The sequence below is a fragment of the Gallinula chloropus genome (assembly GCF_964237585.1).
Source record: "Gallinula chloropus genome assembly, chromosome: 18".
Lineage (NCBI taxonomy): Eukaryota > Metazoa > Chordata > Aves > Gruiformes > Rallidae > Gallinula > Gallinula chloropus.
This window is the reverse complement of record NC_140103.1, coordinates 9,806,128-9,830,794: the sequence shown is the minus strand read 5'-3', so window position 1 is coordinate 9,830,794 and position 24,667 is coordinate 9,806,128. Positions and strand designations below refer to the sequence as shown.

At 51.4% G+C, this 24,667-nt stretch overlaps 1 protein-coding gene across 1 annotated transcript in view; it reads left to right on the top strand.

Annotated features, from left to right (window-relative positions):
* CACNA1B (calcium voltage-gated channel subunit alpha1 B) overlaps nucleotides 1-23,880 on the top strand; it is a gene marked incomplete at both ends in the record, with an annotated part of 300,744 nt that extends 276,864 nt beyond the window's left edge. Inside the window, 10 exons of the mRNA XM_084272565.1 lie at nucleotides 8,330-8,438; nucleotides 10,357-10,464; nucleotides 11,682-11,794; nucleotides 12,696-12,823; nucleotides 13,926-14,052; nucleotides 14,631-14,741; nucleotides 16,538-16,573; nucleotides 19,628-19,835; nucleotides 20,001-20,212; nucleotides 23,344-23,880. Of these exons, the coding sequence (XP_084128691.1) occupies nucleotides 8,330-8,438; nucleotides 10,357-10,464; nucleotides 11,682-11,794; nucleotides 12,696-12,823; nucleotides 13,926-14,052; nucleotides 14,631-14,741; nucleotides 16,538-16,573; nucleotides 19,628-19,835; nucleotides 20,001-20,212; nucleotides 23,344-23,880 (1,689 nt within the window). The remainder of the gene's footprint in view (nucleotides 1-8,329; nucleotides 8,439-10,356; nucleotides 10,465-11,681; nucleotides 11,795-12,695; nucleotides 12,824-13,925; nucleotides 14,053-14,630; nucleotides 14,742-16,537; nucleotides 16,574-19,627; nucleotides 19,836-20,000; nucleotides 20,213-23,343) is intronic.
* Nucleotides 23,881-24,667: the final 787 nt, after the last annotated feature.

Below are 24,667 nucleotides of genomic sequence, written 5' to 3'. Positions count from 1 at the left end.
GATTAACCGGATCTCTGTTTTTCTTGTCTGCTTCTCCTTCTCTCTCCTTTTCATTTGCTCCCTTGTGTTGCCTTTCTCCCCACCCCCTGCCCTTTTCCTTCTCCTTTTTTTTTCTTTTCTTCCTCCTCCACCCCTCCCCACCCTCTCTGGTTTGATTTCTGTGTCCTCTTGCTTTTGCCTCCCTCCCTCTGACTCCAAGCGGGCGCATCAGTTACACAGACATGTATGAGATGCTGAGACACATGTCCCCACCTCTAGGCCTGGGAAAGAAATGCCCTGCTCGCGTTGCCTATAAGGTAGACCAACCCCCCTAGAAACCCCTTGCCAAACCACCAGCTTTTTGTGCCGTGGCTGAAGTGGGCGCCGGGTTTCTGTGGCATTAGTGTTGTTCTTCTGGACTATTCTGGTGCTTTCTCTGCTGTCCAAGCAGACTGGATTTTGGATCTTCTGCTTTTTATTATTTTATTAATTAATTTTTTTTGGCAACATGTGGTTTTTTTTTGGTCTTTGAAACTATGGCACATCAGTTTGTCTTTCTGAGTACGTCTCCGCTCTCTCTATTGGTGTTTTTCTCTCTCTCCTCTCTCATTCTGCTTCCATTTAGGCTAATTTGGGGAGGGAGGGTGCTAATGAGCAAATTACCCCGCCAATATGATCCCCATTTGTCTTCCTGCAGCTCTTTGACTGTCGGTTCTCACTAGCCCTTCAGTAGTATGTTGGGGTTGGTTTTTTTTCCTCCTCTTAATTAGATTGGAGTAATTAGAGTAGGCAGTACTGTAGGAGTTAGCAAGCTATTAAACAGAGGCAACACCAGAAGGGCTCCTTAAATACCCTCGTGGAAGAAATTATTTTAACAGAAGACATTCAAGGCAGTAAGGTGGAGAAATCACTCAAACTCAGTGTTGATGCTGCAAAACTTCCTAACTGAGCTGTGAAAGTGCATGCCACCCAAAATGCTGCTGCTGGGGTGAATGCCATGGAAGCTGGGATAGACACAGCTGAAATCATGGAGCAGAGCCAGATTCCACCCCCCACACCAGTTAAAGCCACGCTGCTGGCATGGTGCTTGGCAGTTTGCATTTGCAGGAGGAATTCCTTGCAAGGCTTTAATGCTGAACCTCCTGGGTTTGGAGGGAGAAGTTTGGGGTTGGTGCAGCTGAACGCCCATCAAACTCCACAGATTTCAGTTTTGCTTTTGGTGTCACTTCAGCCACCACCGAGCCTGACTGTTGGGCCTTGGTGCAGTGGATCCAGACCACACCAGCCCCTCAGACAGTGCTTGGGGCCATTTGAGAGCAAGATTTTTGCCAAGATGTTGTTAAACCTTTAAGTAGGGCATGTAGCAGCAAGAAGATCCTCAGATACAGCTTCCTTATGAGATCCTTCCTCAGCATGTTAGGATTTAAAATAGAAATAAAATGAAATGTAGCCTTAAAGCTAGCCAGTTAGACCTCAGTTCTGTGTTCCCTGTGATTTGTTTCTGCCTGCTCCAGTAGCCGCTTTAAAAGAGCATCTCTGTAACGAGCAATTGCTGCCCAGGACCGTGTAACCAAGCTTGAGGAACCCAGCCCTGTGAAAATGCCAGCTCCTGGCTCTTTCTGATGGAGCAGTAGATGAGTCAACACCTCTACAGAGGTGCCAATGATGCACAGGAACCCAATGGGTTTGGAGCAGTGTCTCCTTTTAGCACCTGTGAGTTCCCATTGACGTAGACCAGAGCCGTGTCCCGCTGACAGCCTTGGCAGTAGGTGTGTGCAGCTGGGCATCTGCGCTGTGGTCACACGTGTACCAGGAGCATAAAGCTCTCCATCCCTTTTTTTTTCTTCCCCCCACCCCCCAAATCCTTTATAGTTAAAAAGAGGAAGAAACTAAAAAGGGATAAAAACAGGAAACCAAAAAGGGATGAAAAGAAACTAAAAAGGGATCCAAAGGTGATGTGTTAAAACAGGCATTTTGAGCAATCCTTTGCTCTGGCTTTCCCAGCGTTGTGTCTCCGTGGCTCCACGTGACTGTTCTCAGTGCCCTGGGACACTGGCACACTGCCCATGTGCCTTCCCTAGGCTGTCTTCTCCTCCTGAGTTAGCTGGGATCTCACTTAACGTCTGCCTTGACAGAACAAATCCACACAACTTAGAGACATACAAATGATTTCTTTTTGAAACACAGACTCAGCTTTTTTTTCCCATGTCTTTGATCTTTACCCATCTCCTAAGAAACCTCTAAAAGGTGCCTGTGCATGGCTGAACCCTAAGTAGTGATGGATTCACATCAGGCAGCTCAAACTTGGACTAAACATCAGGTTTCTCTGAGCTTGGAGGTGGGTTCATTCTCCACGTTATCCAAGAGCCCCAGACCACAGAAATACGGAATTAAGGGCAGATCTGGATTTTTTCCGTGGTGTAAGGCTGCAGCATGGGCTGACCCCACTCCCAGCTCCAGTTGATGATAAAGCCAAGCCCTCATGGGGGGCAGTACTGGTTTTCCCTCCTTCCCTCCCTCCTCCCTGTCTATGTGCAGCACTAGCAACAGCACATCCCCAGAGACAGACTGGAGCTGAGCATCTTCCCCCAGATAACGGCTGTGTGCAGGTCAAAGCATCCCTCTGCTCTGTCCCTGCCTGGTGCCCCCCACACCAGTGTCACTCTCCCACTGTTGCTGGGAGATCTGGGGAGGACAGTGCAGCCCACCCAACCACACACCTCTCCACAGAGCCAGTGTGCAGGGAGGGGGACAGCCATCCCCTCGTCCGGCAGCCGCAGCGCGGTGCCTGCAGCACGCAGGGTTTTGTCTCTGCAAACTTTCTGCCACCTCCTTCTGAACCGAAAGAAAACCCCACTTTTCTGTCTGGCAAAAGCTCTTTTGCCCCATGTGTTCACCCTTTTCCTCCCCATATATGTTTTCCCAGTCCTCTCTGTGTCCAAACGTTTTGTGTGTTTCCCTGTGTCTCCGTCTGTGGTGCCTTCTCCGTACGTGCCCACCGTGGTTTCCTTTGGATTTCCCCTCTTTGCAGCCCCCTTGGCTGCTGTCCTTCCTTTCTGCTGTTTCCTGGTTCCCCTTTCTCAACTCTTCCTCTGGGTCGGTGTGACCAGCCTCTGCAGTTTGATGCGTGTGGCTTGCTGCTTGCCCGGAGGCGCATGCTTGGGGTCCTCTGGCCAACGCTGCTCAGGCACCAGGAGAGCTCTATCCCGCACTGGGAGGGTGAAGGAAGGGCAAAGGATGTGGATTTTTAAATCCCTTCTACCCAATCAGATGAAAAGAGGGAGGGAAACCACTTTGGTTGGCCCTCTGCAGCGCAGAGTTTTGGGTACATCCTTAGAGAAAATGGAGGAGGAGATGCCTGTGGTGCTGCTAAACCTCTTTTCTAGTGTCTTCTGAAGGTGGCATGACCATGCAGCAGGTCTGGTTGTGGGCCAGAGACAGAGCCCATGATTTGGGGCACAGACCTGGCTCCTCTGTTGGCCATGGAAGGAGGGAGGCCCTGGCCAGCCTCTCTGAAGCCAACAGAAGAGTTAAATGAGAGTGGAGTAATTACAACTAGGTTAGGGGTGAATTATTCATAGCAAATAATTTATTCACCAAACTCAGCCTCATTTCCCACCAGCAGAACTCCACTGTCCCAAATTCAGACTCGTTTGGGGATTATTCCCAGAGCAGATCCTGTCCCAGAGGCCATACAGGAGCAGCTCATGGGGTGCTCTTAGTAATTCAGATCCTTTGGGGTGCCAGCTAGTTTTCCTGGCAGGAGCTCCTCACTCTCCTCTTCCTGCCAGGGTGTCAACAGATGTGTCCATGAGTAACATTTACAGTGCAGAGATGTCAGTGCCCACTTTCTGGGTCGGGCTGGGCCCCAGCAGGAATCCTTTTATCTGGGCTTGTGGCACCGGGATGAATTTCCCCCCATTTCCCCAGCTTCTTCTGATGTTGTCCAAGTTTCTGAGCAGAAGAGCTGCAGAAACCCAGTTCTGAAAGAGCAGAAATCCTGTTCTTGGGTTTCTCATTAGTGATGCCTTTCTATTATTCCTAATTAAATCACTACTAGAAGCTGAGGGGTGTCTGCACCCCTCCTGACCACACAAGTAACCGGAGCAAAAAGCCTCCCTAACCCCGGCTGTAATGGGTTACTACCTCGTTATCTGCACCGAGTTAATTAGGAGACTCTGGAGACAATATTGCAGCTCCTGTCTCTGGGGGCTTTTTCCTGCAGAAACTTTAACGAGCTCCCCTCTCTCTCTGGAGGGGGATGCCTCCAAAACCACCTAATTAAAACCAAGGGCTGGAGAGGAGGGTTCCCCAAGCGTGGTTGGGAAGTAGGAGCGGTGACTCCATCTGCTGCCGGCTGCTTTCCCTCAAACACACCTGGAAGGAACTGGAGAGGAAGAGGAGCAGGATGGGGAGAGGGGAATCCCTCTCCTGCCAGGTCTGAGCACCCCAGAAGGGTGATTTTTACCCATTTTATTTTTTTCCTGGTCCTCAGTTATTAATTCATCTGACCATCCCGTTTGTGGGTGGTAATTCCCATCACACCCCAAGTTTTTTTAATAGTGTGAGGAAGCATCGGGTCTGCATCAGTGGGCTCACCTGTCCTTCCACTAGGGTCTAGAAAGATGGAAATTTATCCAAATCAGATGAATTTGTTTTTAAAACCAAACTTTTGTATCACATTCCAAAGCACAAGGAACTGGTCCAGCACGGCCTACATGTGCAGCTTCATCCAGGAAGAAAAGCCAAAGTGCAGGGAGATGTTAATTGTACTTTAAACTGTGTCCAGGCTGAGCAACTGGTTTGGGGTTGGGGGGTTTTTTAATCATCTCCTTGCTCCTGTTGTATGGGAAGTGATGAGATTGTCTCTGCTGTCCTGGTTAGGGATGAAAATCAAAACTCGTTGATTAATTTTGCAAAGAGCAATTTTTTGGGTCAGTGTGGATGGCTTGTCACGTTGGAAATTGCAATGACCTAAAGGTGTCCAGACTGACTTGTTGGATCAGTTTGCATATTGGGATGGAAAAAATGCTGAGGGTAGTGTGGGAAGGGACATGGTCTGGGGTGGGGGGGACACTCTTCCAGCAGCACACCTACTCAGACCTTGCACGTGAGTTTTGCCCAGCCAGCTGTCCTGCAAGCATGCAATAGGTGTGCATTCCCTGGGAAAATGTCCCTCCAGATCCTTTGTCCCTGATTAAAATTTAGGAGGAAAGGAAGACCTTCATATGACATTGCTGCATATAGCTGTGATGTGGCTGTATGTGTTCTGCATCCATTCCCTTTGGGAAGTTGTTCAAGAAAGGCAGCTGGGGGGCCTGGGACATCTCAGTCCCAAAACGTGGGGCTTTTTTCATTAGATTAGAGGATAGAGCTCTCCTGGGAGGAATTATTTCTCATCTGCTTGTTCTTCACTTCCATGCATCTTCTTTCTCTCTCTATCCCTTCACTCTCCCACTGAACTGGGATTCTGTAAGTGGTAACTGTGGGCTCACGTGGATAGAGTAATCCTGTTGTAACTTTTTGTGTGCTGAGGGCAGTCTGCATTAAAATCCTGTTTCATCTGACACGAGTCAACAGAGAAAATTGTGGTGGTGTTGCCAGCATTTGATACTGTCAGTGAATTATAAAGGGAGGGGAGTCTTGGCTTTGATTTCCCTATCTCTGAGGCTTGTCAGCCAGGGAAGATAACCTCTGGGCATGCTTTAAGGAAGCTCTTTGAGATTACAATGGCTTGTCTCAGACTTTAGGAGACAGGGTAGGTTGTTACAGGAGCCCCTTGTCCCTGTGGCAGGCAAGGAAATCCGAAGACATGTAGTAAGATAAATGAGGAGGTCTGTGCCTGGAGGGCCTCCAAGCAGGGCTGGCAAACAGCTGAGTGTCAGCTCACTTCAGAAGCAAACCAGTGCCCTGTGCCCCCACCAGCACCGGCACACGTACCCCTGGGGTGAGGGGGTTTTCCTCTCCTGGCAGAGGGTACCGGCGCTGGAGTCTGTTCTCATTCAGGGCATCAAACTGCTGGAGGCAGCTCAGCTCAGTCCTGGGGATAGTGTGTGTGGGGATTTCTCTAAGCAGGGAGGCTGACCCAGTGATAGAAAGGGGGATCGAGCCTTCGGTCACCGGTCATGGCTTGGTTTTGGGTAGGGTATGGGAGCAGGAGGCTCTGCTGCACTCTGCCTCCCACCTCAGCAACAGGCCCCTGCCCTCAGTGACACGGTGTTTCCCTTCACGGGCAAAACCTGCCCACGACCAGGGCTGCTACAGCTACCTGACAGGAGGGTGTAGAGAGCTGGGCAATGGTCTCTTCAGCCAGGGGACAGGAGATGGGACAAGGGGCAATGGGCTCGAGCTGCACCAGGGCAGGGTCAGAGCAGATGTGAGGGAAAAGTTCTTCCCTGGCAGAGTTGTGGGGCTGTGGAACAGGCTGCCCAGGGAGGGGCTGAGTCCCCACCCCTGGGTGTGTTTAACAGACGGGTAGATGAGGTGCTCAGGGATATGGGTTAGCACAGGACAGGAACGGTTGGACTTGATGATCTTAAAGGTCTTTTCCAACCTTGTGACTCTGTGCTTCCACTGCACAGCCTCCCCTGGCCAGCCAGGCGGGTGGATGGGGCTGTGTGAGGCGCCCCAAGCTGGTGCAGTCGTATCTGAAGGGAGGAATCCACAGCCACAGCCACCGTGTCTCTGAGAAACATCCTCAGGCCGTGACATTGCTCAGCGCTGTCCTGCACAGAGCCACAGCGGGCTCTGCCCTGCTCTGTGTACGCTGCACTCGCTGCCCCGCGAGCCTGCAGCCCACTGTGACGGTGCTGGAATTTCCTCAGCAGCACATCAGGTGGTTGTTAAACAAAGAGGAGGTTTCTGTGCAGCAATAGGATCAAAATAACAGCCTGAGCAGCCCTGGGGTGCGGATGAAATTCCCTCCCGAGCAAGGGGCCCGGGCCAGGCTCACACTTGGCTTTACGGGCTGCTGCGAGGTCCTGCCAGTGACTGCCTCGGGCTGCAGGTACCTTTGGAGACTGGAAACATGGAGTCTGGTCTGATATGGTTCAGCCACGGAAGCTTCCAAACAGCTTGTGAAAGCTGAGGAGCTGAGATAGTGTTAGATTGCTGAAGGAGAAGAAATCCATCCTTTGAGTGTGGTGCTGAGGTTATCAGCAAGGCTTGGAGAGTGCTTCTCCCTGTCTGCATGTACGTGCTGTGCTGCGGGCGGTGTTCGGGGAGCCACAGCTTGCCAAAGCAGCTGCAGGGACTGCCTTACAAGAATGAGGAATGTGCCATATCAGGGGTGGTCCTGACTGGTGATGGGGAAGGAGTAGCCACCAGGTCTGAAGATTTTGGAAGATACTGGTCCCGTCAGTCCAAGATACGGAGCAGTCTATATTCGGACCAAAAGAGCGTAGCTGGGGGACATGACAGGCCTGCTCACATTAGTCCAGTCTCTTTCCCTATGGGTAAGGTCCCAATGGAGTGCACTTACTGGAAGGAATGGAGAAGACCTTCAGAGCTCCTGGGATGCCCACAGGAAAGGGAGATTAGACAGAACCCAAGTGCTTCCAAGGAAAAGGATATTGCTCACCTTTAACTATTAGCAGCCAGTCCCAAACTGCCCCAGTGTACTTGAGCCGTGCCACAGGGCTCACCAGCCTGGTGTGTGCCTCAAGCTCTGTACAAAATGCATCATCATGGGACAACTCTAGAGACCACACAGCTCCTGTACAGAGCACCTGCATGACTCCTGTTGTTGTTCCCACTGAAAGAACCTTCCTCATGTCCCACTCACTGGCAAGGCTGGAAGAGGCTCAGTTACTCTCTGGATGGAGAGGTATCTTCAAATGGCAGATGCAAGTCCTCCACCGTGGTGCCAGGTCCCATTTGTTGCTCTTGCTCCCATTGTGGAACCAGAATGAAGGTGAAGGTAGCTGGTACAGGTAAAGAGGGTGGAGGTGGCTTTGTGGTTTATATCTTCTGGGCACGCTGCTTTGGCAGGGGTGACAGGTACCAGCCAGAGGTCTGGAGGCTGCAGATGTAGTTGGAGAGTGTCAGGGTACCAGGCTGTGAAATGGAACGAGGACATTGAAACTGGCTTCTCTGGGAAGAGCTCTCTTTGTAGGACTGCAGTACAGATGCTGGCAAATCAACTGTTTAACTCCTAAAGCCACCGTTGCAGCTCAGACCTGCTCCTGGAAAGGAGCTCACATCTCTGGGGAGAAGATGTGGTTTAGCTCAGCACACAAAAAGTTCACCCACGTTTGGAATCTGGACGTTTCTAAGGGCTCACAGAGGGGGAGGGCGGGGAGGGGGGAGGAATCCTGACCCACACTTACAGCCACTGTGGTTCTCTCCCCAGCGCCTGGTGCGGATGAACATGCCGATCTCCCCTGAGGATTTAACTGTGCACTTCACGTCCACGCTGATGGCCTTGATCCGCACCGCCCTGGAAATCAAACTCGCCTCAGGTGAGAGGGAGGTGATGTCTGACAGCACGCCTGGGCTCAGCCCCTGACTTGTCTCTTGGTTTGGTGTCCTGAAAGCAGAGCAGCTCTGCCCCAGGTGGAAATCCTACTTCCTTATTGCCTCCTTGTCCTCTGCCAGCACCTGAGGACAAGGGAGCTTTGGGGACAGGCATCAGAGCATCACTCTGCCTTTGGGGTGGCCACATCATGGCATCCCAGTCAATGAGATGTGGAGAGTGTTGGCCAGCCTGGCTGGGAGCTCTCAGAGGAGCAGTCCTGTGCATGTTCTTGTTGCTGTGTAACACAAACCAGTTTCCACACCTCTTTTCCAAACCATTCCAGCACCAGGGGAAAAAAAAAGCCCTTCGTCTCCAACTGCTGCCTGCTGGCAGTGGAGCAGTGACTCCCAAGTACTGTGAGCTGCATTCTGCCTTGAGATAAAGTTTAATTATTTAAGTGTTTAATCAGGCATTTACTTGACTTCCCAATTAAATATTGCAATGTAATAAAATATACTGGCCTTTTCTCTGGGTCGTTATGCTATTTAATCAGGCTGGTGGGGGTCAGTCTCAAGGCATGACCAGCCAAAGCACTTTTATTCCTAATTTAGAAGCTAACAGGAGGTAACAGGAGAGCCAGCAGAGTGTGGGGCAGGGTTAGGATGCTGTGCTTCTGAGGCAGTTTCAGGCCAGGCATTCGACCCCTCTGCATTAATTACCTCCCTCCTGTGCTGCTTAAACTTTGTCTTTGATGCTTTGGGTAGGCACTGCTGGAAGAAGGCAAAATGTTGAGGTTACTGGGGCTCCCCCAGGGAGTGGCAGTGAGTCTCAGACACTCATCTCCATGGATGGATTTAGGACAGCCTGGGATCTCAGGGGCCAGCACCTCCTTTTAGTAATAAGCTCTAGATAAGGGTGCTGCGAGTGTGTAGTATTTTGCAATCTAGTTACACGTCAGCAGTGACAATTCAAACAGCCTTTTTCAATTGAAAAGGCTCCTCCCTGCCCTTCCCCCCACCTTTTTTTGGCTGCCTGCAGAAAGGGAACCGGAGCCAGAGCTCAGCTGATAGCACTGGAGTCTTTTGAAGGTTTCTGTTTGCTGGGGGATGTGGGTTTTTGACCTGTTTTGTTGTTACGCACTTCGTTTGAATAGACTTCATGTGCTACATTTAATTGAGTCTTTAATGGGACTAACAGGCCCTTAATAAACCCTCCCTAATGAGTTTCGGTGTGGGAGTTCAAACCACCATGTAGCAGAGGACCCAGAGCCCCCTCCTGTTACTTTTCTCTTCGAAAAATAATCTCTGTCACTCAGATGAACTCCTTAATTGCCTACTGTGCAGGGCATTCAGCTGGGAGCTGGCCTCTTGGCTTACATATACTTTAATCACTTCCCACTTGTGAATTGAGACCTCGCTTCGGCCGTTTGAGTAACGCTGCCGTGCGCGGCTCTCGCTGCCGTGCGCTGTGATCGAGCGGCTCCTTGATGCTGCTGATACCCAGCAGTGTGCCTTAGGTGCCCTTGCCAAAAACTTCAGGAGGAAGTTTGGTGGTGGAGGGGGTTTGTAACCAGTCGTGGCACTGCTTGTAGTCCAGCACCTCAGACCAGGTCCTTCGTGTCACGCCACCCAGCGCTCCTAACGAGCTGTGAGGTAGAATAAGTCTGAGCTTAAGTTTAAGCCCCGAGTGATGGCAGAGGGTCAGCAAGCAGAAGTGATGAGAGTCCTGCTGGGTTCAGGTGTCTTTGTCATGGAGGAGTCACCAGGTGCCCCTGTGACAGCTGCTGTGGCTGGCACTGGCTCGGCGCTCCTGAGCGTGGGGGGAATGCCTTGTGCTCGCTGCCCGAGCGATGGTGTGCGCTGACAGGGCAGGGGGTTCTGCTCTTCTTCACATCCCTCTTTCTCCCTGCTCCCTTTCTGCAGGGGGTGTTAAGCAGCACCAGTGTGACGCTGAGTTGAGAAAGGAGATCTCGCTGGTTTGGCCCAACCTGTCTCAGAAGACTCTGGATTTGCTGGTGCCTCCTCACAAACGTAAGTGGTCCATCAGCAAGCACCTGACTGTTCCCCGCTGCCTAAGAAGCCCAGAGCAGGTTTCTTCCTCCTTGCTGCTCTGGCCCTAGCCCCATCTAGGTGCACAATCATCTCGAGGGTGCAGCAAAGAAACCAAGTGCAGGCCAGCTTCTTGGCATCCTCTCTGTGGGGTTCACAGCCTGCATCTCTGTGCCAGGGTCACATAGGGAGTAGGGAAGCTGAGGTCTTACCTGGACACATATTTCATTGTGCTACCATTGATTTCCTGTACTTAGAAGAAACAAAACCCATGTCAAGCAGGGACCGATACCCTGTATGGCCTCTTCCAAAGCTTTTCCATGGCTCCAGCCTGGGTCTTACAGGACAGGAGAGCGATTTCTACCATCTGGGCTCCAGAAAACCAGGAGAAGACAATTAAAGTTTGAGGAGAACATACAGAGTCAGAAATGAGGCATTTTGGGGCTGAAGGCCTCAGTGCTGTTTGATGATGTCCTGGGCAAATGTGCTAAGAAAATGGAAAGTTTGTCATTATCTTGCTTGGCCAAGTCAAGGACTTTGGATTCCTGATTAATGAGAAACAGCCCAGAGCAATAAAGGCATTGTTAATTAAGACAAATGGGGAGTGACTGCTTAAGTCTTTTCCTCCCCTCCTCTCTTCATGCCTGTATATCCGGCGCTTTAACTCTTTGCTCGGCTGGTAGTGTGGCTGTGAGGGTGAAAAAGGACATCTGGAAGAATGAAATCCCCTTCCAGTGTATATTAGCCCATTGCTCCCCAGTTGACTGTGATTCAAAGGCATGGGAATAAGGCTCCTTTGTTGATAAAGAGCTGGCTGTGGGTCTGGTATTAATTTAACAGTCCTTCTGTCGGCAGCATTTAGAATGCCACAGAGTTTTCCTGTCTGGGTTCTTTTTTACACGGTCTCTGTGAGTATTTGCTGCAGAAAGACAGAGACCATCTCTGGTGTGAACAGCAGCAACAGGCAAAGATCTGAAGACTTTATGGTCCTTATGGGTCTTTTCCAACTTGAGATATTCTGTGGGTCTAAGAAAACTTTTCTGGCTCTTTTGCCCTCCTTGTTGTAATATCATCTCTTCTTCCTCCTCATTGTTCACGTCCATTTGTTGTTATTTCTTGTGCTCTTTGGCCTATTCTTCTCTTCTCTTGATCCTTTCCTCACCTGAACATCTCTGCCACCTCTCACCATCCTCTGACAGCCGATGAGATGACCGTGGGGAAGGTCTATGCGGCGCTGATGATATTCGATTTCTACAAGCAGAACAAGAACAGCAGGGAACAAGTCCACCAGCCTCCCGGGGGCCTGTGCCAGGTACTTAGCCAAAAAGTGTCTTTCTCTGTCCTCCTTTTGAGTAGCCTCTTTGCCCACATTGGGCAGCTCTCATGAGAGTCACTGGCATGTTTTGTCTGGAAAGTCTGGATGCTTCTCCAGGCAGGATTTGAAATGCTGTCTCAGAAATGGAAAGCTCACCTGCAAGTCTCTCTTTCTCAAAAAGCAAAACAAAAAAAAACCCCCAAATCTCAAAATACCTCAACCCTCTCCCTTCCTCCCTCCAAAAACCCCCATGCATTTGCCTTTTCCAATCAGTCTGGAATGGTCTTTTCCAAAAAATGTCAAGAGCTTTGGTTGGCAGCCTGAAGTCTGTTTTCAGAAGTGGCCTAGGGACTTGGGAACTTCAGAAGATTTCATTGGGACACCAACAAATCACTGAAAGCTGATGGTAGTTTGGCTCTCAAATGTTTGGCTTTAATAGATTTGAGAGTTTTTACCATTTCTTGAAAATCTTTCCACACAACTGGCATGGGATTGAAACCCAGGGTAGAGATTTCTGGTAAAACAAATACCTACTGGTTGTGGGGTGACCATCCAGCTCCAGCATGGCTTATCCGTCTGTCCCTCACGGGCAGGAGGCTTGAGCAGACCCAGTGCCATGATGTCCCACCTGAACATGAGTTACACCAGTGTATACAAACCCTGCTCTGCTTTGGTGCCTGGGTGAATATTCTATGAGGGGGGAGGGTGGGTTCAACACAATTTTGGTCTGTGCAAAGCTGAGTGCAGCAGTTGTCCTTCAGGGCCCCTTAGAGCTGTGGAGGCCTGGGGTGTGCTTTCTGCTGGGGTGGCAAAGGGGACATCTTATCAACTAGAAAGCATATTGCAGGCTGTCTCCAACGCAGCTCTGGCTCTGACATCCTTTCCTTGTGCTTTGCAGCCTGGACCAGTGTCACTCTTCCACCCCCTGAAGGCCACTTTGGAGCAAACCCAGCCCACAGCGTTCAACAACGCGAAGGCCTTCCTTCGCCAGAAGAGCTCGGCCTCGCTCAACAACGGGGGCGCGCTGTGAGTACCCTGTGACACCCCAGCAAAGCTGTAACGCAGGGAAGAGGCACGATGGGTGTATGCATCAACCCAAACCACTCCTGGTTCAGTCACTGTGGAGGTTGGGTAGTGGTGACACAAAGCCCAGCAGTCCCTTCACACCATGGCTGGGACAAGTTCCCACTGGTGGTCACTAAAATGCCTCTTATTCTCTGCTTCCTGCTGCTGCCTCAGGTGCAGTTATCCATGTGGTGGTAGCATTGGGTTCCTCAGGGCTGCATGTTTTCTTAATGCTCTCCTCTGAGTCTTGGAGAGCTTTCCATTGTGGCTAGTTGGGAGTTTGCTTACAGGAATTTGGGATCATTGCAAAACAACCAAGCCAAGCCCCAACTCACCAACCAGCAGTGAGTTCTCAGGACGAAAAAGGTCCTTGGGAAAAAAGGAGTTCCTCAAGGTTGTGGCACTTGGTGACAGCAAGAGCTTCTTGAGATTTTCCAGGACAGAATCTGGCTCTTCCTGTTTGGGCAAAACAATACCTCCACAGAGAGCTTACCAAGCAGTTGTAGTAACAGTGATCCCTAATCAATTCTCCATTTCCTGCTCTTCCAGAGGTGACTTTCTTCTGGGTCACAAGTGCTGTGGACTTTTAATGATAGACCCAAGGTTTAAATGTCCTGAACAACCCTGATGGGGGAACCAACATCAGACATGACAGTGAAACCCAAGCCCATCTGTACCACTCCACCTTCAGTGAATGTCACTGAGGTGTTTGACCAATGTCAGTTAGTGCTGTCTGTCTAGCTGGCCTTCCAGGTGTTATTTGCCTGAACTCCAAATTTATTCATTCCTCCTCAGAACTCGAGCTGCAGAGATGTATTTCCTCAGTTCCTGGATAAAAAAAAAATACTTGCTGACTGCTTTGTTTCCTTGTTGGTCATGGAATCTGTATGGCTGTATGGAAAGTGGCCCTTGCAAAACCTCATGGACCGTATAGCTTCACCAGGAGCTCTGCCTATTCTGCAACTAGTTTCATAAGTGAAACCTCAAAGGACCCCCAAGTGCTTTGCCTTCAGCACAATAAAGGCACCAAAACCTCTGTTTTTTCCTCTTTTCCTTCTGACAGACCAGCCCCAGAGGGTGGGATCAAAGAGTCCAGTTCCTGGGGGACCCAGCGCACCCAGGATGTGTTTTATGAAACCAGGACACCGGGTTTTGAGCGAGGCCACTCAGAAGAAATCCCCATCGAACGGGTAAGCAGCTGGGTGCAGACAGGGTGAGGTGTGGTATATTCTAGAAATGCAGTCAAGTTTTAGAAATGTTGGGGTGGGGGGAGGTGACAGGAGGGTGAAATGCAGCTGGCAGCACATCTGGGCACTGAGACAGGTATCGGTCTCTCTCTTTCAACACAAAGTTTGCTGGAATATTGTGGAAAAGCCAAATCTGATATCTTCAATGGGCTGAGAGCTGTACATGTGGACCAGCTTCACATGGAATTATGTCTGCTGCAATAGGTTACTTCAGGTTGTCTCTTCCTAGTTATCCCATTGCCCCAGTCCCCTTGTTGTTAGTGTACAAACTCAGATGAGGGGTTTCAGAGGTCACAGCTGGCACCCATTGCCATGGCTGGTGGAAGAGCTTGGCCCACTCTTGTCCTTGATGAAGACAGCACTGTAGCTACAGAGACTTGAGCCATACCACAGCTCTTCATTTGCTCTCTTTCCCCTCCCAGCTCACACTTAAATCAAACTTAGCAGGAGCCTGCATAGATGATGGCTTCAAAGCTGATGTCTGTGTTCTGGGTCCTGAAAACGCTTCTTGTTTTGATCAGGTGGTAGAAATGAGGGAAATCAGCCCCACACTTGCCAACGGAGAGCCCCAACCAGGCCTGGAGAGCCAGGGCCGGGCGGCTTCCATGCCTCGCCTGGCAGCTGAAACTCAGGTGAGCAAGGGGGGAGTTGCTGGTGGTGGGAGACTGGGAGTGGGTCAGGAGCTCAGTATCTTCTCTCTGCTTGCCATGTTGTTGGATGTTTCTTGTGAATATTTGTTTTAAAAGATGTTTGCTGAGCCTGGAGACAGGTAGCCAGCCCTTGTGCTCATAGGGCGGGTATTCATGAGGAGACACAGCTCTGTCCCCAGTTTTATTCATCCCTGGTTGCAGCAAAAAGCAGCCCAGAGAAATCCCTGCTTGGGTAGCTGAGACCACCTACCCAAGAGTGGCTATTCTGATTAATCAGGGATGATATTGTTTGCCAGCCTCTATTCCTGGAAGGCATAATATTCCCTGTGGCAGCTGGGTGCCATCTATCCAGACAGTCAAGGCACATTCCTGTGCCATAGCTATAAAAATAGCTGGAGATGTGCTGTGATTCTCTCTGAATGTAGCAGGTACAGAAAATACCTGGGAGGCTCTGCCTGGAAGGTGCCTTTAGACACTAAGCATCCTCCCTGGGTTTTTTCTTTTCCCATAGTACTCAGCAAGCGCTGTGTATTGTGATTTTGGTCAGTAAAATGATGTTGAGGATTTCCCCTGTTTAAGATCTTGTAAAGAAATGTCATCATTAGAACCAGCTTCTACAACTCATGGACACTACTTAGCACATAGGATGTCCCAGACTTCACTGGTCATTTCTGGCCACCTCACATGTCCATTGCTAGCTTGTTGTCCTGGATACTGTCCAGCCACCATCCTGCCTCCTGTGTGTCACAACATCTTCCCCCTCATAGCTGTGTCTCATTCAGAGGGCCTGATCCATAGAGTCAGGAGCGAGCAGCCTGTGGCTCTGGGCTGTTCCCAGTGCTCTCCATGGGGAGCAGAACATGAAAGAAATTCTGTACCCAAACCCTAAAAGCCTGTGTGCTGCATACACAGCAACAGCCCCAGCAGATACAGTCTTTTGGCTCAGGTGCTGGCAAAAGCTGCATTCCATGGGCTAGCAGAGTTCCCAGCTGAGTGCAGAAATGGGGGTCTTTGTCTGAGAGCTGGGATTCTCTGTGTTGGCAGAACACTGCTCAACATGTTTCATCAAAGAAACAGACCCCAAAGCAAACCCCTGCTCCCTCCCTTCCCCCTTCCCACAACAAAGTTGTCCTTTATCCCGGACTGTGAGTAGCATCTTTCCTTCCAAGGCAATGCAGTGCCAGCAGCACGAGCCTGTCCTTGCAAAGCTGCTTGCACTCAGACACTTCCAGAAGTGAGTCTCTCTTCCTGGAGCACGCTATGTGCTCCCCACGTGGCAGCTGGCTCATCCCATTATGAATCAGGCCCGTCCTGTCTGATCTAACCTCATTGAATAATACAATGTTTTGGTGGTTGTAGCTTCAGCTGAATAACCAATGTCCTTTCTGTGTGTGTCTCCCCCCTCCATGCCCTCCACCCTCCCTCTCACATGCTGCTTCTGCTTCCCCCAAACTTTTGAGTTCTCTCTAACTCTTATTTGCCACGTTTCTCTTTCTGGACACCTCCCTTTCCATTTCCCTGCCATCCTTCTGTCTTTTTTACCTTCCCACTTCAAAAAAAAAAAAAAAAAATACAAATCAAACCCACCCCAATTAAACCCCAAATCCTACGCTTCCAACCTCACCTCCTCCCTCCCTCTCTTTGCTGCCCTCCTCCCCCATCACCTCCTCTCCCTTGTCGTCACCGTGTCTGCTGCACATCTGCCGTGATGTCTGACAATGGCTGTACTGTGGGGCTGCTTCAAATAATGTCTCTCATCTTGTCCGAATTGTTTGCAGAGGAGCAAAGCACGGTCACCTGGGAGTTACCTAGCAGTATGTAGCTCGAACTAAGTTGTATCCTATTAAATTCCTGTTAAGAAATAATTAACCTTCCTTAACCCTTTACTTTCCCCCCTTCGCACCCGGAGGCCGGTGTTGCCCCAGCGCAGCCGCTAGCTCTTCCCACTGTGCCGCAGTCCCCTCCAGCCGCCGTTGCACGCCGCACGCTGTCACAGAAGGGACTCGTTGTTTGTTTGTTTTGCTTATTTATTTGTCTCTCGTATGCCTTGTTACACAGGAATTTAGGAAGTGAAAGCAATCGGTTTGGTAATGAAGAAGCAATTAGGAACTCCAGGAAGGGTTGTGGTGTGGTCTCCTGAGGCTTGTGGGGAGGCTGGGCACGGCCCGTTAGCGTAACGAGAGCATTGTTGGGATGTATGGAAAGGGTATTCACTGCTTTGCCACTTCCCATTAGTGTCAGGGGACCTCAGGCCCTGGGATAAGCACAGAAGCAGGTCCGAAGGCTGAAGAGAAATGTTAATTCCTTAGTGGTTCTGCAGGCCTTTTGTTGGGAAACATCTGTCATCTTCTGGGCCCCTCAGCTCCAGAGGGACACAGTGCTCCTTGAAAGAGTCCAGTGCAGGGACACCAAGGTGATGGAGTGGAACCCCTTCCTTATGAGGAGAGGCTGAGGGAGCTGGGCTCCTTTAGCCTGGAGAAGAGGAGACTGAGGGTGACCTCATCAATGTTTATAAAGATGTGAAGGGCAAGAGTCAGGAGGATGGAGCCAGGCTCTACACAGGGATGGCAGTGATAGGACAAGGGGCAGCAGGTGCAAGCTGCAGCAGAGGAAGTCCCATGGGAATGTCAGGAGGAACCTTGTCACTGTGAGGGTGACAGAGCCCTGGGACAGGCTGCCCAGAGAGATTGTGGAGTCTCCTTCTCTGGAGACATTCAAACCCACCTGGATGTGTTTCTGTGTGATTTAGTCTCTGGCAGGGGGTTGGACTAGATGATCTCCAGAGGTCCCTTCCAATTCCTGATGTTCTGGGGTTCTGTGATTCTGGCTGGTCGCTCCCATATGGACTTTGGAAATCTGGACAAGTGGTTTCAGTGGGAAGCATTCCCACTTTTTGCTTTTTTTCCCCTGTCTGTCAAGTCCTGAGTCTGACTGTCCAGTTTACAGACCTCTCTGCCCTCCTCCATCTTCAGCCTCAGCAGTAAGCAAGCAGCACAGACATCAAGCTCCTCAGCAGAATTTCTTGCCCATAGAAATCACACACAGCCAGAGACACAGGAGGAGACAAATGCAGCATGACAAGGTGCAGACCCCTGGGGATGCCCCAGCCCATGCTGTGCTCCCCCACCCCAGCAGTGTCTGCCTCCTCCTCCCCCTGAAACTTCCCAGCTCCAGCACTCCACCTTCCCCTCCAGTGGGAAGCACCAGAATTTGGGTAACTGCCTAGCAAAGGGAGAGAGCACTGAGCAGAAACTCAGCCTGGACTGCACCTTGGTATGCCAGATAACCCACCCATGACAGCCCATGGGGAGGGAGAGGGGCTCCTTCCACTCCAAACAACGAGCTGAGCCATGAAACCACTGGCTTTGAGCTGTGCAAATGTCACAGGGCAGCAGAGATCAGAATTTCAGGGTAAGTAAATAAAATAGCCCAGGCAGTGAAAATTGTACAGGGCTCTTTGGAAAGGTTACAGTGAGCAAAGTAAATGTTCTGTGAGAGAGGCTGTTGGAACCTCATATTGGATTGTGAATCCAAACAAGCATAAGGGATGAGGGACTGGAGGACATCCTGAGTTCCCACCCCATCAGGCTGGACTTCTTTGTTCTGAGGTCTTTCCTCTACTGCACAGTGGTAGATCCAGGGAAACCTCCAGAGGATGGATGGATGGATGGATGGATGGATGGATGGATGGATGGATGGATGGATGGATGGAGCCCTGCTCTGCCCTGGCACAGACTGCCCAGGGAGGGGTTTGAGTCACCATCTCTGGATGTTTTTTAAAAAAGGGTAGATCAGGTACTTAGGGATATGGTCTAGCATAGGATGGGAATGGTTGGACTTGATGATTTAAAGGTCTTTTCCAGCCTGATGATTCTGTGATTCTCCACCACAGAGAAAAGCACCGGGGACCAGCAGAGTGACAGAGAAGGGAACATGGGGATTGTCCTCATTTTTTGAGCAGTAGGGAAGGAAAAGGCTGTGAGAACAGCTGTCTGACAGTCCACTTGTCTTGGTTTCTCCATCTTTGTAAGGCTGTGAACCCAAACAGAATGGAGCAGTCTGGAGCTGCCACTGACAAGGGAAGATGAGGACCACCAGTGTCCATGGGAGGCTGTGTTACTGCATGCAGAGGCTTGGCTCTCAAGACACAGACGATTTGAAAACAGCAATAGCAAAGCCAAGTAGTCATTTTTGGAGGTATCCTGGCAGAATTGTAGGAGGCACATGCTGTCTTGCTCATCCCAGCTACAAGGGCTTCAAGGACAGGTGGTAGGACAAGAAGAGAGGTTTAAATGTTTGACAGGAGATGCCTTCAATTGCAGGGAGATAGAAGTAGTTGCTCAGTGGCCTGGCCTGTACCTTTCCCGTTTATTCCTGATTTTCCCCCCTCTCCATGTGATGCCCAGCAAAACTTTCATGCTTTCCTCTTTGGAGATGCTTTGGGATGACCACAGGCCCTGAAGCAGCTTTGGGTGAAACTAGTCTTGGAGAAGTATCCTTGTGAGACGCTTGGCTACTGTGCTGCACTGTGCCCCTGCTAATCAACTGTTGACTCCTGCGACGCTGTGTGTGGTGTGAAGTGCTGCCTCTCGCTCTGCGCCCGCAGTACCTGTGGATTGGCACTCTGCTAAAAGTAAAGCCCATTCCAGCAAACAGAGATCACATCTGCTCCTCAAATTTAGCACTAAATCTACCATTCCAAAAGTCCTTCTGCCCATTCCAGTTAGATCCAATTAACCATTTCTCTCCCACCCCCTCCTCGCCCCCATCTCTCGCTGTATAACCCTCCCCACGCTGGGAACGCAGCAGCCGAGCCTGGCACAGTGCCTGTCCTCACCCTGCTCCGTGTCCCTCCCTCTGCCTTACAGCCCATCCCAGACACGAGCCCCATGAAGCGTTCTGTCTCCACGCTGACCCCGCAGCGGCCTCACGCCATGCACCTCTACGAGTACTCCTTGGAGCGCATGCCGCCGGAGCAAGGGCATCACCACCATCACCACCGCTGCCACCGGCGGAAAGAGAAGAAGCAGAAGTCCTTGGACAGGTCCCCCCATCAGATGGCTGATGGAGAAGCAGGCAAGTGCTTTGAAAACAAGGATTTGTCCCTTGTCCTTCTCCCTTCAGGATGCACCACAGTCATCTAGCGTGGTTTGGGGTCCCATCTGCATGGTAGGGCCTCCCTGCCTCACACTGGGAAGTTTTGCCCATGTTGGTGATCCCCAACCAATGTTTTTCTTTCAGTGGCCCAGTCTGGTGAGTCTTCTTCCAAGGACAAGAAGCAGGAGCGTGGCCGATCCCAAGAGAGGAAGCAGCACTCCTCCTCCTCCTCCGAAAAGCAGCGCTTCTACTCCTGCGACCGCTACGGCAGCCGGGACCGTTCTCAGCCCAAATCTGCCGATCAGAGCAGGCCCACCTCACCCAACGGAGGGCCAGAGCAAGGTCCACACAGACAGGTGAGAAGATGCAGGGTGGGAAAAGAATCCTAGGGTCTTCCAGGGACATGCACACTTTTCCTGCGTTTTGTTCCAAATAAAGGAGCCAGGACAGGCTGGGTAGGAGGAGGTAAAGCCTTTGAGGTCCAGCTGGGTCCTTCAGATCCAAGACAGGGATGGAAATGTCTTTCTATTGCTCTTTAGCAGCCACCTACAGAGTGAGTGGCTCAGGGCATCTCGCAGAGCCCCCTGCTGCCAAGGACACCCTTGCTTGTGGTTTCAGCAGAGTAAAACTGGGAGACCTGAGAACTGGCAGCTCTTGAGACCAGTGGAGAAAGTATAATTGAGCCAAGGCAGGCTGGCAGCATGGCATGGGACCTGGGCAACTGAGCTGAACTGTTCCCCTGCCAGCGGTGTTCCCCTGGCACCTACTGCTGCTCTGTGCCACCAACACTTGGTGACTGCCAAAGAAATCCTTGCCACACGTTTCTAGATGTCAGTCTTCAAATGTGATGTCCTCATCTAGGGAGAGGTGGAGTGTGAGAAGGCAGGACCTGGGTGGGAGGGCAGGGAACTCAGTCCCAGGCCAGCACGATCCCTGCAAACGTCTCCGAGCGATGCGCAGCCGCCGTGCTGGGAGGAAGGCTCTGGCCATGCTCCAACCTCCCCACGCCTGGTGTGGGACCAGCCGGGTGTCTCGGGAGGGGCGAGCGATGCTCTCAGCCATGAGCCCCTGCAGCATCCTCAGCTTGTGAGCAGCAGGAGGAAATCTGGCGTTCAGCAGACGTTAGAGCCCAGAGGAGGGGGTTAAACAAACAGGGTCCACAGTGTCTCAGCAGCTTTCCATTCCCTCGCCCTTTCCTGTGCCTTTCCTCCCCTCTGTGTTCATGTGCCGTGGTCCTTAGCAGCATCCAGGCTGCAGCCTTGCAGGCTGTGTGCTGCACTGGGAGCTCAGGGGCTGCTGGCAGGCTTTGGAGACACCCAGGGCATGGGACACGCTTTGCACAGTTGCTGAGGGGAGGGGATGTGACATCAGTGTAAGGCCTGATGCAGGTGGCACGGTGTGTGGCCATAGCAAGAGGGAGCTGCAGCCTAGCATCCCGCTTCTGGTTGTTGTGGTCACTGACTGGCCTTCAACTGCTTCTTCCGATGAGGTTTTCTTTCCATGTCTTTGTTTCTCCTACAAAGAGAGGCTGAGGGAGCTGGGCTGGTTCAGCCTGGAGAAGAGAAGGCTGTGGGGGGACCTCATTGCAGCCTTCCAGTCCCTGAAGGGAGCAGAGGAACAGGAGGGGAATCAGCTTGTTCAAGGGCAGAGACTGGCAGGACAAGGGGGATGGAGTGAAGCTGAGGGAGGAAAGGGTTAGATGAGATATTGGGGGGAAGCTCTTTACAGAGAGTGTGGTGAGGGGCTGGAACAGGCTGCCCAGAGAGGGGGTGGATGCACCTTCTGGGAAATATTTCACTGTTTCCTTTTCAGTGCAGGTGAGTTGTTACATATAGATCCCGTTCCATGAGGAATCTGGGAAAAGCTTTTTTTTTTTTCCTAAATGAAGTGAAACTTCTTGGAATTTCAAAACACTTTAACAGGAAGGAGCCTCTTGTATTTCTTGAAAAAATCCTCACCATTTTTTTTTTTTTAGACAGTCCAAGACCATTTCCTGACTTGGTCCTGGATAAGAGAAGTTTGAAAATCTCACAAAAAACCCACCCCAGTTTTTGGGCAGCTTAATACTTATCAAAACTATTTAGCTCTGTTTTCTTTTGTAAGTATTGTAATTTCGAGGCATTCAGCCTCAGGAGCCTGGAAAAAGTTTGGCATCTTCTCCTGGATGTTGGGATATGGTAGGTCACTGGAAAGCCAGGCAGAGCCGAGCAGGCATCAATCCACAGCCTAACACCCAGCAGCCTGATGGTTTTGTAGGGAGGAAAAGCTGCTCTCTAAAAATTAAAGCTCTGGTCTCAAAATGCTGGGTCATGAAAGGCTGAGGGATTTTAAAACACACTCATGGGACTCTTCGTGGTCTGCCCTGGGAGAATGTACACGGGACTGGTGGGCAGGGAGGGCCAGGCGCAGGGGAACGGCCTTCAGCTGCATGAGGGCTGGAAGGCAGAAATCCTTCCCAGGGAGGGGGGAAGCCCTGGCACAGGGTGCCCAGAGAAGCTGGAGCTGCCCTGGGATCCCTGGCAGGGTTCAAGGCCAGGTTGGATGGGACTTTGGGCACCCTGGGGTGGTGGAGGTGTCTCTGCCCATGGCAAGGATGGCACTTCCCACTCAAACCAGTCTGAGATCCTATGAAATGCCAAAACAAGGGCCTGTTGCTCTCATTCATGGCATTTTTTAACGTCCTTGTAGTTCAGTAGCTCCCACACGTCACTGTTAGTAACCCAGGAAGCTGCCAGACCCTTCTACCCCTCCAAAATCAAACGTGCAATGTTAAAGAGCAGAAGGTGAATGCATTTTCTGTTTAAGGAACTTTTTAGTTAAATCTCATCCAAAAAGCTACTTGTTGGTTTTATTCAGAAAGCAGCTATTTAATCCAAACCCATTTCCTCCCCAAAACTACAAAAAATAATCGTCCTTTAAATCCTCCCCTCCGCAGAGCCCAGTTCTGAGCACATACCTCAGCCCCACCACCTGCATTCCCAACTGCTGCTGGCAGTTCCTCAAAACAATAAAATATCCACCCCAAAGTAAAGGCCACTCTGGTGGGGAAAAGCCCCAAACCCCAACCAAACCCCAAGCCCAAGGCCGTAGGTTTCTGAGCCGCTCCGGCTTAGTTCAGGTAAGGCGCATGTGGAGCCTGTGTATGATGTGGATGCCTTTCCCCCTCTCCCTGGACAGTGTCCCCTTCTGTTGGAGCCGTCTGCCAGTTTGCGTCCTACCGATGCTCTGATCGTTTCTGTTCCTATTTACTGCTCGCAGAACTTTAGTTCTCCAGCTCTCTACATCTCGTGTTGAATTAGTTCTCGAGAACCTCCTTCCCCCCTGACTGTGCTTGTCTAAACTCTCTCTTTTTTGCTTTTCTTTCCTCTTGTGACTTGTCTCTCCCTTCTGTTGCTTCTCCTTCTGTTTTACACCTGCCTGCCTTTGTGTTTCGTCTGGTGTTTCCCTTTTTTATTTTTTGATTTGCTTTGTTCCAATTTTTATGTAGGGCAGTGGTTCAGTTAATGGGAGCCCCTTGCTGTCGACATCTGGTGCTAGTACCCCATGCCGGGGTCGGAGGCAGCTCCCACAGACTCCACTGACCCCACGTCCCAGCATCACTTACAAGACTGCTAACTCCTCGCCCGTGCACTTCACCAGTTTCCAAACCGGCTTGCCCACTTTCTCCCCGGGACGCCTGAGCCGCGGTTTATCCGAGCACAACGCGCTGCTGCGCGGGGACCAGCAGCCGCCCCCGCCGGCGGTGGCCCGCATCGGCTCCGACCCCTACCTGGGGCACCGCGATGACGCCGACAGCCCCTACCGCGCGGTGCCGGAGGACACCCTCACCTTCGAGGAGGCGGTGGCCACCAACTCGGGACGGTCCTCAAGGACTTCTTACGTCTCCTCCTTGACCTCCCAGTCTCACCAAATCCGCAGGGTGCCCAACGGCTACCATTACACGCTGGGTCTCAACACGGGCCCCGGGACTGGCACCAGAGGACGTAGTTACTACCACGAAGCCGACGAGGACGACTGGTGCTAGCGACATGGCAAAACCCTTCAAGGTGTGCGTGTTTAAAATCGATGAGTTTTATCATCTGGAAGGCTGCGCGCTCCGACACGCGCGCGGTGCCCGGGGCCGGAGGGGGCCCACGGGGCAGCCCCCGCCACGAGAACTGCTCTGCCCCTGGGTCTGGGACACACTCCCACAGCCTCTCTCCTCCTCTCTTTTTCTTTGGGTTTGTTTTCCTGGTTTTGTTTTTTAATTCCTTTTTTTTTTTGCACTAGACAAACCGAGGAAGAAGGCTCCCTCCTTGGGGGGGTAAGGCAGCAGGGGGGGGTGCATCTCTCTCCCTCACCCCCCTCCTCTCGCCCACCTCCTACTTACTGCCTTGTCTAGTCCAAAAACACGCACCAGATGCCAAATCCGCGACACGCGAGAAGCCGAGAGAAGAGCGGTCCTCACCCTCGCCGGTGGAGAAAGCAGACTGGCCATCCTTTTCGAGATGGGCACAGGTTTTGTTGGGGCTATTTCTTAATTAATTTCTTATTATATCTTTTCCTCCCCACTTCCCCCTCCTCCATCCCCCGCCCCGGTCAGGGTGGGAGTTGGGGCGGGGTGGGGGTGGAAGGGGTTGTGGATTGCAAACGGACACACGTGAACACAGATTGCATCCGCGTTTTATCTCGTCTCACCGCTAAGAAGAAAGAGATCTACCCCAGGAACCGGGAGAGGAGACCCACAGCCCAGAACAAAGGACAGTCCATTGGGACTTGATGTTCAGCCACAGCAATCCTTCTCGGCGGAGCCAGCGGCACACCTCGGAGCT